General features: G+C 42.5%; 1 protein-coding gene across 1 annotated transcript in view; it reads right to left on the bottom strand.

Annotated features, from left to right (window-relative positions):
* The window catches only part of CLVS2 (clavesin 2), a 60,910-nt gene extending 47,846 nt beyond the window's left edge, over positions 1 to 13,064 (bottom strand). Inside the window, exons 1-2 of the mRNA XM_027891784.1 lie at positions 11,918 to 13,064; positions 1,439 to 1,613 (exon numbers count right to left, since the gene is read on the bottom strand). Coding sequence (XP_027747585.1) covers positions 1,439 to 1,613; positions 11,918 to 12,306 — 564 coding nt within the window. The 5' untranslated portion in view covers positions 12,307 to 13,064. The remainder of the gene's footprint in view (positions 1 to 1,438; positions 1,614 to 11,917) is intronic.
* Positions 13,065 to 15,632: the final 2,568 nt, after the last annotated feature.

Genomic DNA, 15,632 nt, shown 5'->3' with positions numbered 1-15,632 from the left:
TTGCTGCGGGTGCTGGCCACCATGAGACTTGGGATACTCAAACATACAAAGCTGGGGGCATGGTAAATTAAGTAAGCCAATGGACTCCTCCCTAATTCAGTCAGGAATCAACCAGCAATAGGAGAATGCAGAGTCGCAGAGTCCATCTGAAGTTTGGTAGGTCATCCATCATATATTTTCACATGCAGTTATTCACTGCAACTCTCCACAAAATAACCATGTCTGAGTAATGCCCAAGAACAAAAACTACCATTTGAAAACAAAGACTCCTAAAGCATTTATTCATATCCTAAACCAGAAAACAATGTCTAACTTTGAAAAAAAAAAGCACAGAAAACAATTCTGAAAGCAATAGAAGGAAATGCAGCTGTACTAGAGCACAGATCTCACTGCTGCCTTCTAATGTAGTTGTCAAGACAATGGAATCACATTGTTGCATAAGAAAACACAACAAAATTAAAATTGACAACTTTGTCTCATGACTGTCACTACCCTTCTGGTGCAACAGCAGGCTGAATACTGGTTAAGCCATTTAATCAAAACTCCATACTACTGCTATGCAAGTTTCTTCAAAAATAGCACTGTTAAAGTGAAGAAAGTTTCAAAATAAGGCTGTTATTTTGCTTTGTGAGTAATAAAAATGTATAAACGATAGGAAAATCACAGAAAAGAAATATTTGTCCTTGTAAAAGTGAGGCACGCTGCCACAGGAGTGAATTACAGGTATTTTTAACACAGTAACTCAAGCTTGCACAGAAAACAACTACCTTAGCATTTTTAGTTTTTCATTTTAATAAGCATAAAATATCTTAGGAGACAGATGAGAGCTATGCAGTATCCCATCCACCAGTGTGCCTGTGCCACGTGAAGTGCATTTGCAAAGAGCTGAAAGAAATTTAAATCACTGTATACTCAGTCCCAGAAGCTGCTTCTCAGATTAATCTTGACCCAGAAAAAGAGCCGAGCGCATGCTGGACTTTGAGTAAATAAATAGTCCCAGCTGTCTGATCACAGGGCCCCACACTTTTCTTGACAAATTATGTAGTGCCTGTCTCCAAACGAATCAATGAAATAAAAACAACCTGGCGTGGCAGCAGCAACCCATATTTCATTAGCCCTGTGCATAATTAGAAGATAAACTGATTACTTCTAACTTGCTGTTGCAGAAGCTATTGTCTGAATTTACGGGAAGCCAGTCATTTCAGAATAAAGACAAAAAAATTTCCTCTTATTTACAGGAAAGAGGGAGCCTACACATCAGGAGTTACTGAGTTCATTCTTTACCTTGTGCCACAGTAGCTTGACTGTTCACCCATACCTTAAGGTGTTAATAGCCTTGCTTTTCAGAAATTCTTGGATTTTGGGGTTTTTTAGCCACCCAGATTTGTAATGAACTGCAAAATGAAGGAGAATTACAAAAAGAAAATAATAATGTTACCTGAAGGCCCTCTATGGCCAATCTAAGCATGCTTGGTGTGAGTTTGGAGGCCTGCTTGAAGGTGAAGTTGCTCCAGTCTATAATCAAAACAAATCCATTCACTTGAAGCTCGGGGTCTTCTATCATGGCTTCTAAAGAAAGAAGTATGGCGCGCAAAATATCCACCAGCGTGTACCTGAGAATGTGAAGGGGAGATTCTGTTAGGAAAGGAGCAACAATCACAGAGGTGGAGAAGTTCTGAGCATTCTCCCCTTGTCAGAAGTTATAACTCAAAGGAGAGCAAATGTATCCTCAGAAGTCATTGGTACATAAAGCTCAGAAAGCCTCAAAGCTTAATTAGTTGAGGTCATCTTCTGGAGCAGGATTGTGTACATCTAGACCATCAGCCAGCCAGAACAAGCTACAAGAATGTAACACATCAAAAGCAGATTTGAACTTTTCTGTAGTCTCCTAAGCTGCTTTAATATCTTTAAACTTTATTACATCTGTACAAGCATTTCTATGCAAATTGTATTTTTGTAAAGTCATAATGATACCAAAACCTGATTCTAACACCAGAAGCCTAGACCCAAAGATTCATCCTATATTTTTCCAAGCGAATAACAGTTCCTACAAAATTATCAGCTAAAAAAGGGATTTTCACATGTTCCCCTTATCCCTCTCTCTGTGTAATGTTTTATCTTAAATCCACAACTAGAGAAGGCTGATTTCTCAAGGATCTTGAAAGCAGAAAGTAACACACTGGGGCTTTGAGGTATTTCTAGCTAAGGGCAACAGCAACCTTTTAAGAGTCATTTAACTGCCTCCAGAGTACTGAGTACTTTGTATACCCAAATTCTGTGGTTTCAGAAGAAAGTCTGGAACATGGTATCCATCAGTTCCAGCACTGTCTGTATTAAACTTGGGTTTAAAAGATGTCACCTACAATATAAACACCTACAAAATAAAGTTTTACACATATGCACATAAACTTTTCTTAGATGAATGACTTTAAAAAAGATGATATAACTATATATGGCCAAGCCTTGTTGAGTGTAATCTTTCTTTTTGGAAGCTAAACCACTTAACAGAGTCACTGAATAGCTGAAATATATACAAGCAGTGTCACCTTTAGACTGCCATATAATAGAGTTATTAATCAACCGGTAGTTTAGCTTATTGGATTTTTTAAAATAAGGTGAAACACCAGAATTATCTGAGCTTTTTTAAGATATATCAAAGTAGTAGTTCAACTTTTGATTATATTTTTTTTTTCCTGGGCTAACTATGTTTTATATGTATTTTTTTTTTAATTAACATTTTTTACAAGGGTATGTAGTAATAAAACAAGGGAGAATGGCTAAGTGGAAAAAAAGTATGTTTAGATGAGATATTAGAAAAATTCTTTACTGTGAAAGTGGTAAGACACTGGAACAGTTGCCCAGAGAAGCTGTGGATGCCCCATTCCTGGCAATATTCAAGGCCAGGTTTCATGGGCCTTTGAGCAACCTGGTCTAGTGGAAGGTGCCCCTACCCATTGCATAGGGGTGGAAGCTTGATGATCTTTAAGGTCCTTCCAACCCAAACCATTTTATAATTCTAGGATTTTATAAAGAGGTACCAAAACAGACATAAATTTTCCAGTCCCACCACAATATCAAATGAGGCATAAGAAATTTAAACCAGAAAAATATCAGATAAACAAATATTCCAGAAACAAAAGAGTGAAATCTTCAGCATTTGTAAAGGTATTTTTAAACAAGACCCTTTAAACGGCTCTCATGATGGCATCAAACAGAGTTTTCAAAATTGTGAGTCCCCAGAGAATTCTTCATTATACTGCATATATAGCAAAGAGTATGTGTGCCTACTTAGAAATTACATTAAATTACCTACTTGCTTTAATACAATGACTACTCTATTCTGCTGTGGGCATAACTGAAAGTATCTGCAAAAAGAAAATAACACAAATGAAATTAACCTATCATAGCGGACTCCTCACATCTTTCCATCTTTGTTTTTTTTAGCCAACTAAAATTCAGTGAACTTCCCAACATGCTTTCACAGGAAAGGAACTAAAACAGGACTTTCCTAATGTCAGAACACAAGAAAGTGTATTTTCCCTGGAAAACATTAAGAGAAGCTCTGTTTTAAAAATTCTTCTCTTCATTTTGGAGACATATATTTTGTTTTGAATTTGGTTTAATTACTTGGGATAACATTTTTCATATTCACTTCTCTCCTTTGCACTATTCTGAGATTTAACTTTTTTCTAATGCTTTACTTTTCTGAGATCTAAGGTGTACAGAAAGCTTGGCATTCTACATCTTTATTGTTCAGTTTTTTCTCAATAAGAGAAGAAGCAGCACAAAAAAATTGCCTGTAATTTGGCTATAGAAATCATCAAAACGTTAAAAGTCTCTATTTCCTTTTGGCAGGGAAAAAAAAAAGAAGGAAAAAAAGAAAAAAATAGAGATCATTTCTGTAAATGAAATTTTATCCAAGGAGAAAAAAGGACATGCCTTACAACTGGTTTCAAAGAAATCTTTAAAACTTTCAATCTTTAATACTGTTAGTGCAATTTGATCATCAAGGAACTGCTGGATCAGTGTTTTGCAGCAGGCACAGTGCCACACACCTAGAGCACTCTGCCTGCCCTGAGCAAACCTGCACAAGGGCACAGGGGCTGGTGTGGGAGGGCCAGCAACTCAGGCACGGCATGGATGATGCTTCCCTTCTCCCCAGGCAGAGCAGCTCCTGGGGAAAATGCCACCATCACTGCAAAGGCCTCTGAATAAGCCAACAAACACCCCCAAGTTACACACTGCAAAGAGCAACCTGAAATAATTCTTATGGACTCTTTCCCATACTATTGTGCACCTGTGAAACGAGACATGTAGGGAGTGTTTGGCAACATGAAAAACTACAGATGGCTGTAGTGGCACTAAAAGCCCTTAGCTTGCCTAGTGCATCTACAGACCAATCTACCTGTCCAGTACAACACGGGTGCACAGGCAACGGAGGGCACCAAATCAACGTGGGTACTAAAAATCCCCTGCATGACATGCACTTTGTACAACTGCCAGCTTCAGGATTAAAACCCACAGCCTGAGGGAAGGAGGTTCACAGACTCTTGTTTGGGGTTAGGCCTGGGTTCCGAGTGTGGCCAGCTGCCTTTAAACCTCTGGCTACTTCCACAAGGTGGTGTAAGTCTCAGAATTTTTTTTTTTTTTTATTAATGCTTCACAAAATTAGATGGAGTTACACCATGTAAGAGGCCTTCCCAGAGGAAATGCTGAACTAAGAAGGAAATTACACTGGGAGAAATATTGAGAGAGCAGCTAATGCCTCAATCCAAGGAAGAACTTCAATGAGAACTCATACAAGAAACAGACATTAGAAATGTTCAAATCCTAAAATTAGCCTAAACCCTGCTTGACATTTATGCTGCCTCATTCTCCAGGAGAAGAGCTCTGCAAAGCTCAAAGAAGAACTGCTACAAGAGCCCTATATTCAGGAAGAAGGGTTCCAAGGTCCTGATGTACGTCTCCAATGTTTTCCCTAAGGAGTTCAAGAAGACATCACATACCTTGGGTTAACGGCTTCCTAGTGGGACAAGGCTGCTAGAAATCTAGTGCATCAGACATAAAGATTCTTCATTTATGAGGCCAATCAAGTCTCTAAGACTGGTCATAAAATGCTTTTTTTTTATGTGTACATAAGTAATAAATACATAGATGTATACACGTAAACACAAACACACCTAGTTATGTCTTGAATTAATTCAAGACCATGGGAAAACTGTCAGGCATCAATGGGACAAGGATTTCAGCCACTACAGAGAATAAATAATAGTCACAGGGCTGGGTCTCCACAAATCTATGGCATATTCACCATGACTGTAACTCCTATCGCAGGTTTGCTTAAAGGAAAAAATACAGTTCACAACAATGACGATATTTGTGCTTACTCACTGAAAACTGGCATTAGTTCTGAAGAAAACAGGTCTAGCTAAAAGCAAGTAAGAACACTTCCTGCCAGAGGGAGATACCTAAAGTACTCTTAAAGTCTAAAAAGCCACATCAGGAGTATACAGGGACATGTCACTAACAATCTAGCTTCCCACCTCAAATACTCTTCAGGGCAAGTAGCTGAAGATAGGAGCTATTCTTCATTCTGTATGGGATATCTTGTATAGGTTTCAATATCTTACTTAAGTACAGTACAGAACACCAGAAAGACAGACAAAGTCATTAGTGGGTATTTAGGGCAGGTTTTGCTGGGGACACATGCTGAGACAAGCCGGAAATGTAAACCTGGTGTGATAGATGAAATCTTCAGTGGTGCAAAAGGCAAGCTGAGTATTGAAAATATCAGCTGAAAAGCCCAAGCAAACAAATCGTGACTGAAGAAACTGCATGGAAGCTTTCACACAGCACAGAGTTACTTGCATAAGGACACATCTTTAATCCACTCCATTCCCATGTTTTCCAACATTTCACCTCACTGCTATTACTGTTCATGTCAGCACCAGAATGCATAGGTTCTGCCATAAAATGCACTCCACCCTTGGCTGGACTTTAGGAAAATTAATATCGTATGTAAAAAGATGTTGGGAAAAATTACTTTGGATTCTGTTACCAAAACTTTTATTCCATGCTGAAATTACTTTCAGATACAGAAATGTGACCAGTCAAAAGTGACAAAAACACGATAAGCTAATGAGTGTGAAATAAATTTGGTCCAAGACAGCTTTGACAGCCTTTCTACTTCAAAGAAAAAAGATTTTTTAAAAAAATCAACCTATTAGCCTTAAATTTGAAGAAACCATAGTGCACAGTCTGAGGGGAAAATGGTATTATTTAACACAGATTGGTAAGAATAAAACAACAGCAAGGGAACAGTTAGCCACTCATTTTAGCCTGGCCTCAGTTTTATGACTGCTCCAGTGCTGACAGGTATGTAGGGTGTGCTGGGCCTGACTGGCTGCAGTATATGTTCTGTAGCAGATTGAAGTTAGACAGTGAAGAAATAAATCCTTATTTATTTATGGCTAAATCTATTTGCATTCACTTGTTTAAACAGGCTCTTATGGGACATACAGTAGTTAGTAAGGTATTACTAATTCCTAGGATAATCAGGAACTCATAGTTAATTTAAATATATTTCATGCCCTCTATTTATAAAACCATGCTTAATTTGATGGAGAACTTGGCCACATTTTTAATCCCAGTTATTAATGTGAATAAAAAGTGCTGGAAATATGTTATCACATATATTATGTACTCTTAATGTTTCTTTTTTTATGTGAGTCCCAGTTCGAGTTTGAGTGAAGTTGGGAGTGGTTTGCAAGACACAGTCTGCCACTTCTTGGAATTTTTCATTCAGGTTGACTTTAAAGCAATGGAGCCTGAGAAGGCTTGACAAGTTAATAGCCATATTGACAATGATTCCTTCAAATGCTTTGGGATGCCTACCATTTCTACCACAACAGTGGCAGAGCTTCCTGAGGAAATGCCTCACTGGGGTCTTTATTTGTCAAGAACAGAAGAACTCAAACAATTAACTGAGCATTCCATTTTCTTGTAATTTAACAGTGGCAGTAATTTCCCCTTTACAGAAAAGAAAAGTTATTTGAGAATTTTTTGTGGGACACTAACAAAGTTTTTCCAAGGATTTCTGGGGGAAACAGTCTGACAGACACTGCTATCAACTCTTGGTAGTACTTCACTGTGATCTTTCACCTTTACCTTTCAGTTATGTTATCAATGCATCCTCTTCCATGCATTCACTGTGGTCTCCACCAGGCCAACATAAAGAGAAGAGACAGGGAGAATGCAGGGTATAGATGTCTCATGTCAAATTCAGCTGTGTCAGCTATTTTCGATACTTTATGTTCTTGATGATGACTGGCATCAACCATATCATCTGTTTAACCAGATTCTGGTCCCAGTCAGTACACTTTTGCACTGAATAACAGATAATCTGATTTAGCAGAGATGCCCTACTGTCTCTTTTGCTGTTTGTCATCTTCTCCATGATAGAAAGAAATTTTTAAGTTATTTTGAGAATTAAAACTGAATGGCATGAATGTGCTTCTCAGGATGTGAACTGCTAACCAGAAGAGATAGATAAGTCTTTTTCGTTTGAGTTTGAGTCATGTCTCTTGAAGGTATGAAAGATATAAAGAATACACAATCTGTATTTTAAGCTCATCACTATTTGGAAAAGAAGTTTCTATCAAATGAGCTCTTGTGCCACTGTGATTTAAAAGAGGAAGCTCGTCAAGTCTCTGAGCCATCATCCCACTTCTAACCTACTGCTCTGGCTTAATATTTTTAGAATTTCAGCAAATCAAGAGCCCTCAAAATACACAAAGGAGTACCTAGAAATGATGCCTCGTATCTCCAGGGTCTGTCAGTCTGGATACACATTGAATGTTGAAAAAAGATGGGGGATTGAAAGTTCTCTTACAGCTATTCTTCTTAAATAGGGGCAGCATGCCCTGGGAGTCCTTATTTTAAAAACAAAAAGCATCAGTAGGGTTACAAAAGAACATAGAAAAATAAATATTTTTTTCAAATATTTTACCAAATTAGCTTTTAGATTCAGATTTAATATCATTCACTATGCCTTATGTCAGCCTAGGGTTGGACAGTCACAGCCACAGATGAAGATTCAGCTGATTTAAATTTTACATTAGCATTGATCAAAAAGATCCCCAGTCCAAATATCTACAGCCTAAATACTAGTGGTAATAGGTAGATACAGATACCTGGGGGAAAACTAGGAAACAATAAGGCAGCATCGGTCAGCAGGAGCAACTGTAGAAAAAATGACAGTGTTCGCACTAGTTAGTAATTATAATTTTAAAGATATAAGTTCCAAACAAAAAACGACTCTGCTAAACAGCTATTTTGTTACTGTTAATATGTTACTATTGTTAGCATTGCTATTTATTTTGTCACACTCCCTCCGTCAGAGCTTGAAAAATACCTTGCCAATTCACCTGTTGTTTATTGTGAGCTGAGGAGCAGACTGGCCTTCTAATAGATACAGAACTTAAATTTTCATTAACAGGAGCAAAAGAAAAGTTTCTAGCAGTTCTGCACATGAAAACATAGTTTTAAAAGCAAACCAGTGGGCTACATCTTTGCCATGCTGTAAATCATCTGATGCAAGAACAGAGCCAATGGTAATGAGTGCAGAGGATTTCCATATTCACTGAGGATGGTGTGAGCTGACTGGATCACTGTGACACTGCCAGGAACTAGGTATCATTGCACTCTTCGAATGCACTTTCTAGAGATTATTAATGCCAAAAAGATTACAAATACATAGCATCAAAACAGACTGCTTTTCCTGGTGAATGGGTGCACAGGTGCAACAAAACATACAGAAGACCATGCACGACAACAGATCCCTTGTAGCTGAGGGCTGAAGTTAATTGCACCATTAACTCAAGAAAACTTCACCAGCTGGACACATTAAGAAAAGGGGAGTCTTCAAATGCACGTAGACACCTACAAAGCCAAATGTAGTTATGAATCAACAACCTGGAACCTAGTAGGGAAGGCTGACCCCTCCCAGAGCGCAAGCCAGCTTCCTGGCAGGAATGCCACCCATCTTCATTTTCCCCATAGTATAGGCAGGGTTAGGCTGGGTCCCATTGCAAAGCCACTGGGCTACTCTGTTCATTATCTTTCACCTTCCTTTTTTTTGTTTGTTTGTTTTAAACACGTGTCAGATTTGGTTGTTCAGATGGTAGGACATCTGGTACAGTTTTCAGGTCCTGCTTTAATTTAATGATTTAACATCTAGTACACAGGCTTGTTTTACCATAGGAATTTTTTGCCTCCCACGCTTTTCTTTCTAATTGGAACTATATAAATCATAGGCTGCTGATGCTATATAAATCATCTATAGTATGTCTGCTATTCATTTAAATAACAAATTGGAACTTTTTATTTCTAATTGTCACATCCTGACCATAATAAGCCAAACACATGATAAACGTGCTGTGCTCTATTAACTTAGTTTATGAAGCATATAAAGAGGGCCTAACAAGACAGGTTTCAATAAGTAATCCTCCCATTGTTCCTGTAGGAGGAATACCAGCTTATGTACTGCAAGATCTCAAGTCAGTTAAGGCGTAAGCATGAGACATTCTGCTTAGCAGCCCGAGTATAAGTTCCACACGCAGTGCTCCCCAGGTTCAGCCACTGAACATCACATAATGGAAGACACTAAATTAATTAGAAAAGAAAATGACCTAGCTCCATTCCCAGATGTGCCACTGACTTGTCATGTGCCTTGAGGCAAGCCACACCCCGCAGCTGGGCTTCAGCTCTCCCTGCTTTGTCTGAATGGTCTATCTGAAAACAAATCCCTCACTCTGGAGGAGAGGCGTGCCGTGGGCACGCAGTGCTGAAAACCAATACGCACCCAATTGCAAACGTGGCCATTACGTACTCTGGTGCGCCCCAGCCACCTCACTGTATTAATAGCATAAAGCATATTAATTGTACCACTAAAACTTCATGAAAAAATTTACAATAAATTTATTGCTCTGTCAGCTGATCTCATGTACTTTAAATATCAGCACATTCAGCATCAAGAAGAAAAGAAACTTATTCTTTTCACATGATAATTATTATTTTAAATGCTACTTAATCTCTGCACTTGAATTCTTGGTGTTCTTTTGACTACGATCAAGTCAAGTGACAATATGACAAGTGCCACGTAAAGCTTTAGGATTCTTTTTTAATAACAAGAAACAATACTACCTTTAACAAGGGAACTTCTTCATCACACACATGACTTCATATAAGTCCTAACCATCCGTTTCTTTACTAACTCTTCCTTCAGGGATTTTTAAGAGTTTGTGGAGTAGTTTTTAATATTTACAGTTGACCTGATCCTTATGTGGGAAATGAAGCCCGCTCAGCAAGTCCTTAGCATCATCACCACTTTTCCTCACTCAGCTTTTTAGCTCCATCTGCTAGAAAACCAAAGCAGAAAAAAGACGTGGGCCCCAGCTCTGCATATGTTCATCCACCTTTTCTAGTTGTTAGCCTGGCTGCGGGCAGTTTTGATTTGTGCCAAATAGCTTTCTCCTAGTCCCTGGACTTGATTCATGGATTAGCAAGGGCCAGGAAACTTTCCCCATAGGCAGTGTGGATGCGGCTGCCCCATTTGGAGAGGAGGAAAGCCAAGGTGGGCCAGCAGCCCTCTGAGCGGAGACCCATTCCTAACTGTAACAGCAATTGGCGCAGGCAGCTGTGGGAATGCTCCATGCAATGGCTATCCACACAGCCTGCAAGAGGACAGCTAAAGAAACACCTAAAGGGCAAGCTTAAGCATGCTTATCCCCCAAATTTTGTTCTTTCTATCCACACTGCTAGCTGCTCATGTCCTCCCCATGTTTCAAAGTAGCTGAGCTTAGGATACCTGCACTGAGTGCTCAGCACTGTGCTGACTGTACAAAAGATGACAATTTGCAAGACTTTAATTTTTTTCACTAAGAAATGTTTCAGATCCTAAAACTGCCCTCAGGTTGGGAGCCGAGTGAAACAATGAAGTGCTCAAGAGAAGCAGGTTTTAGAGAGCTCACTCTTAATGGGTTCCTTCGTTTACATGTACTGAAATCAAGTAGTTTTTGTGAATATAATTTTAGACTGCAGGAGAAACTGATCATGACACCCAACGAGGTATTTAGAATAAACAAATAGTGTCACATAGTATCTAGCCAAAAGCTTAAAAGGCCCTTGATGGGAGTCAACTCTTGGGTCAGCCTACTAAGTCATCTTCAGGCTAGAGTAGTCCCAAAAAGGAGCAAAAACTGTTCGAGGGACTTCAAGCTTTGTGTGCTTGAATCTTATTATGCAGGGAACTGACACTTGGAGCAGCACGAGTGCAAAATGGTTACATCAACTTCCATCCTGGTATTTCCAGGAGGCTCAGGAAGAGCTTTGTTTAGCTGAGGGTAAGGATTTGGAGCCTCAGCTTCCTGCACAGGCAAACTTTTCAGCTCATGATGGATAGTCCTGTTTTACACACAGCCAGCATCTCCCACTTTCTCCTATGGCACCTGAGCAATTCTGTGAGTGATGAAGCAGAAAGACCAGCCCAGAGAGTGCAACCAGCCTTTGTCTGGGGAATAAGAACATCATCTACCATGCCAGCTCACTTCGGCTAAGAGGAGACAGAAGGGTGTAGACCTCCCATCAGACAACTGAGAAGAGCATCCGAGCAGTTTCTACTTCCCTCCCAACATTCACACCCGAAAGGATGAGCTAGCTGGTTGAAAAGGCCCTAAGTCACAAAACACATTTCTTCTTTCTTCTCTCTCTCTGTCTTCCAGGCTGCTGCCCAGCCCAATGTGGGCAGCGCCAGGTGTATCCCTGCTGCTCACTCTCTCTCCCTCTGCTCTAGCACGGCTTTCCCACGCATTTCCCGGTGGGAGATGGGGTTAAGGCAGGCGGGTAGCTCTGCTTTTACCTGCTCTGGTCCCAGTTGGCTGCAAAAAGGACGAGGATCTTCCTGCCGTAGTGGTCCAGGTTGGCCAGCCCACCGGGGAAACCATCCTTCAGTGCCTGCTTGATGCCCGGGTCTGTGGCCTTGAAGCTCTTGAACATGTCCAGGTTCTGCTGGCGATATTCAAAGTACTGGGCCAGGAGGCGAAATGCCTCGAAGTGTTGAAACTTCCTGGCCCGCAGGAACCGCAGGATGAAGGCATCGTCGGTGCGCAGGAAGCCTATGTCTGGCCGGGTGATGACCATGTCCCGCACCTCCTGGATGTCCTGGTGCAGGGTGTCGGGGTTCTCGTTCAGCTCCAGCCGGGCTTTCTCCAGAGTCTCCGGGGAGAGACCTGCCTGCAAATGAGTCATGGCGCTGCCCTCCTCCTCCTCCCCGGCTGTGCTGCCTGCGCTCCTCAGCCTCCCGGGCGCTTGCCCCCCGGAGGCGGGGTGCCCCGGCACGGTCGGCCGCCGCTCCCCCGCCCCGCCGGGCCTCGCCCCGCCGCTCCCCGGCCCCGCTGCCGCTGCCAGTCCGGCCGCTGAGCTGCGAGCGGCTCCCAGGCAGCCGGGTCCCGGGGGGGGACTGGCACCGACACTGCCCCCGGGCTGCTGGCGGAGGCGCGTTATCTCTCTGACATAGCGCCCTCCCCACCGCGGGGTCCGACGCGCCGCATCATCCCCGCAGCCGGTCCGCCGAGGCGCCGAAACCCGCCGAGGACGGAGCTGCGGGCTGCCGGCTGCTGCTCACCGCCCGCCCCCGCCGGTGCCGGTGCGGATCGCAGGCGGGGCTGCGGCGGCGGCAAGGAGCCCGGCCGCTAGGCAGGGCGAGCGGCGCCCGGGGACGCTCCCCTGGCCCGGGGCTCGCAGGGGGGATGCCCTCCCCGGAGCAGCACCATTTACGTAAGGTCGGCGCTCACCCCGCTTCAAAAGCGTCTCCCTGGATTTGAGGGAGGGCTAAGAAAAAAAAAAAAAAAAACACACACACAAAATATTTAAAAAAACTCCCACCACCACAAAACTAAAAAAAGCCAGAGAGGAGGAGGAAAGCCGATCCGCAGGTACTTCGCCGGTACCGGCGCCGACGCGAGGAGCCCGAAGAGACAAACGGAGCCTCGGCCTGAAGGATGCTCATCCCCTTCCCTCCCTCCCTTCCGCGCCCTCCTCCGCTCCACGCCCCGGCTCCCAGACGGCACCAGCCGGCGCGGGGCTGCCTGCTGCGCGGCCCCGCCTTGTGCGCGCACACACACGCGCGCACCCGCTCACGCACGGGCGCGCACCCGCCGCGGCGCGCAGAGACACCTGCCCCGCGGGCGCGCCCCCGCCCGGAGCCGCGGAGGAGCCGCGGAGGGAGGGGAGGGGAGCGGAGCGGAGGGAAGTGGGGAGGCTGCGCTCCGCTCGGCCCCGCTCCGCTCGGCCCCGCGCAGCGCAGCGCCCCAGGGATGGGGGGATCTCCGCGGCCGAGGAGGGGTCGCTGCACTGCCGCCGCCGCCGCCGGGAGTGTGCGGAGAAAGATGGTGGGTGCCTGGCGCGGGGCGGTGGCCGGGAGGCTGCGGGGTCCGTGGGGCCACGCGTGAGCCCCGCAGAGCATCCCGTGGGAGTCAGATCAGGCGTCCACGTGGATCTCGGCGTCGTGACAGGAGCGAGGTGGTGTTCGTCAAGCGGTGGCTTTCAGAGCAGTCCCCTCTTTTGACTGAATTTTCTTAACATGAAACGTTGAGAGCTTAAAAACCTGGGAATAAAAGAAAGCAACCCTCTTTTGTGGCTTCATATGGGAGGCAGCATGTCTTAAATTGCATTATATTGCAAAGGGCAAAAATATCATGCTTCTGTGTATTGAATATGCCAGTGAGAAAAGACATCTTTTTTCATGCAGGAAAGTTTGATGCTGCAGTCTTCTTTCAGGAAAAGTTTCCACCGAAGGGCATTCGACCTTTGTGGAACTGGACCTTCACAATGCAAATACACTTGTGAAAATTAAGCTTACACAAAAGATAATGGCAAACATGGGAAAGCCTGTAACATGTACCTCCTCCTCCTTCCTATGAGAAGCACAGCTCTTTGGTACTGCTCCTTCCCCAAGATGACATAGCCAGAGCACACAGGCTGAATTATTGAAAACGGCACTGAGATCACTGATACATATAGGGAGTATATATGGGAATAAACCAGCATGAAGTATAGTGTTGGGTCTCAGACAAATAATGGTACTCATAGAAACAATGAAATCATACCCTCCATTTTCTGCAGGCCATCACCAGAGGAAACAGATGACCTTGGCAGCAGGAGGGAACCTTCTGCAGTGAGCACGTTCTGAGCGCAAGTCTATGCAGTGAGCAGTAGTGAGGTGGCTAAATTGTCATTTTCTCTGAGGGGTAAAGAGAGTTTTTTGGGGTTTATTGGGTTTTGCAGCTCCTCATTGGATCCTGTCTTTGTGCTGGTTAAGGGTCAAGTTTTACATATTTCTTTATAGCTGCCTGATCTCAAAACGTCTGCAGTGTGGGTGGCTGGAATGACAGAGAGAAACCCCAGCCCTTCCAGAGCTGGGACCAGACTTCTAGTGGCCTAGCTTAAGGCAGAAATTGTAGGAAGGACCAGTCTAATGATGCCCAGTCATCATGTACCATTCCATCTGAATTTCACAAAGTGGTTTGAGATATCTCAGAAGAGAGAAAAAATGTGCCATCTACCTAAAGAATGAATCATTCTCTAGCAATGCTTATTTCTCTTTGTCTGATAAAATGCCTTCAAATTAGTGTCCTTATGTAGATATGATTCATCTGGGTTGATACCTGTTTTTTAGAGCAGTTATTGCTCCAGAAATAGTTTTTGCTTTGTTATTTGCCATTATTCTGAAATCTTCATTTCCTTTTGCTCTTGCTACCTTCCTCTACATTACTTCTATGTTCCTCAGCAGAGATCCTTTGAGAATAGCTGTTTCCATCATCCCTATGGAACCAACTGCCAGATTTTTCCTGCCATCGTTTTCCACTTCTGATGGAATTGCTCTACCGTTTTCATTGCAACTAAGCTAATAAAAGAGTAGGTCATGTGACAACTCCCTTAAATTCACCCGGTGCAAGGCGAGCTGCAGGCATTCAGTGTCTTGCAAAATCAAGTCCATAATACATCCTGTCTATGACCTCTAGTAACATAATCTTTAATTTGCTTTATTTTTCTTTTGCAAATGGAAACATAACACATATATTAGATTTCCTTATTTATTCCAGCATAGATGCACTGAACAAAGAAGCAAGCTGACCAAAATCGAAGTGTTAACAATTTTGACAGAAAAGGCTATTTATAAAGATTATTAATAAAAAAAAAAAAAAAAAAAAAAAAAAAAAAAAAAAAAAAAAAAAAAAAAAAAAAAAAAAAAAAAAAAAAAAAAAACCCAAAAAAAAAACACCAAAAAAAAAAAACCAAACACGTGGAAATGATCTGAAAACTTTCATTGTTGTTCCATTTTTGGCCATATTTAAGCCATTTTTCTTGTCCTTTTTTCAAATAAAAAAAAAAGCACAGAAAAACACAGGAAAAAGTATGGAGGAAGAGGATAAAAAAGTCTGGAAGTTAAATGTATTAATTAACTTCATCAAAAACATTCCAGTTCTATAAACTCCCTTTTTAAACAAGGTACAGTCTCCATAAAAATGGATTTCATAATTGACCTATTTCTGACCAGTACTTTGACACATCAA

The sequence above is a fragment of the Empidonax traillii genome, unplaced genomic scaffold (assembly GCF_003031625.1).
Source record: "Empidonax traillii isolate 1590-97213 ecotype Southwest subspecies unplaced genomic scaffold, ASM303162v1 scaffold330:size615109, whole genome shotgun sequence".
Classification (NCBI taxonomy): Eukaryota; Metazoa; Chordata; class Aves; order Passeriformes; family Tyrannidae; genus Empidonax; species Empidonax traillii.
Note: the sequence above shows the minus strand (reverse complement) of the source record. Positions and strands in the feature narration are given on the sequence as shown.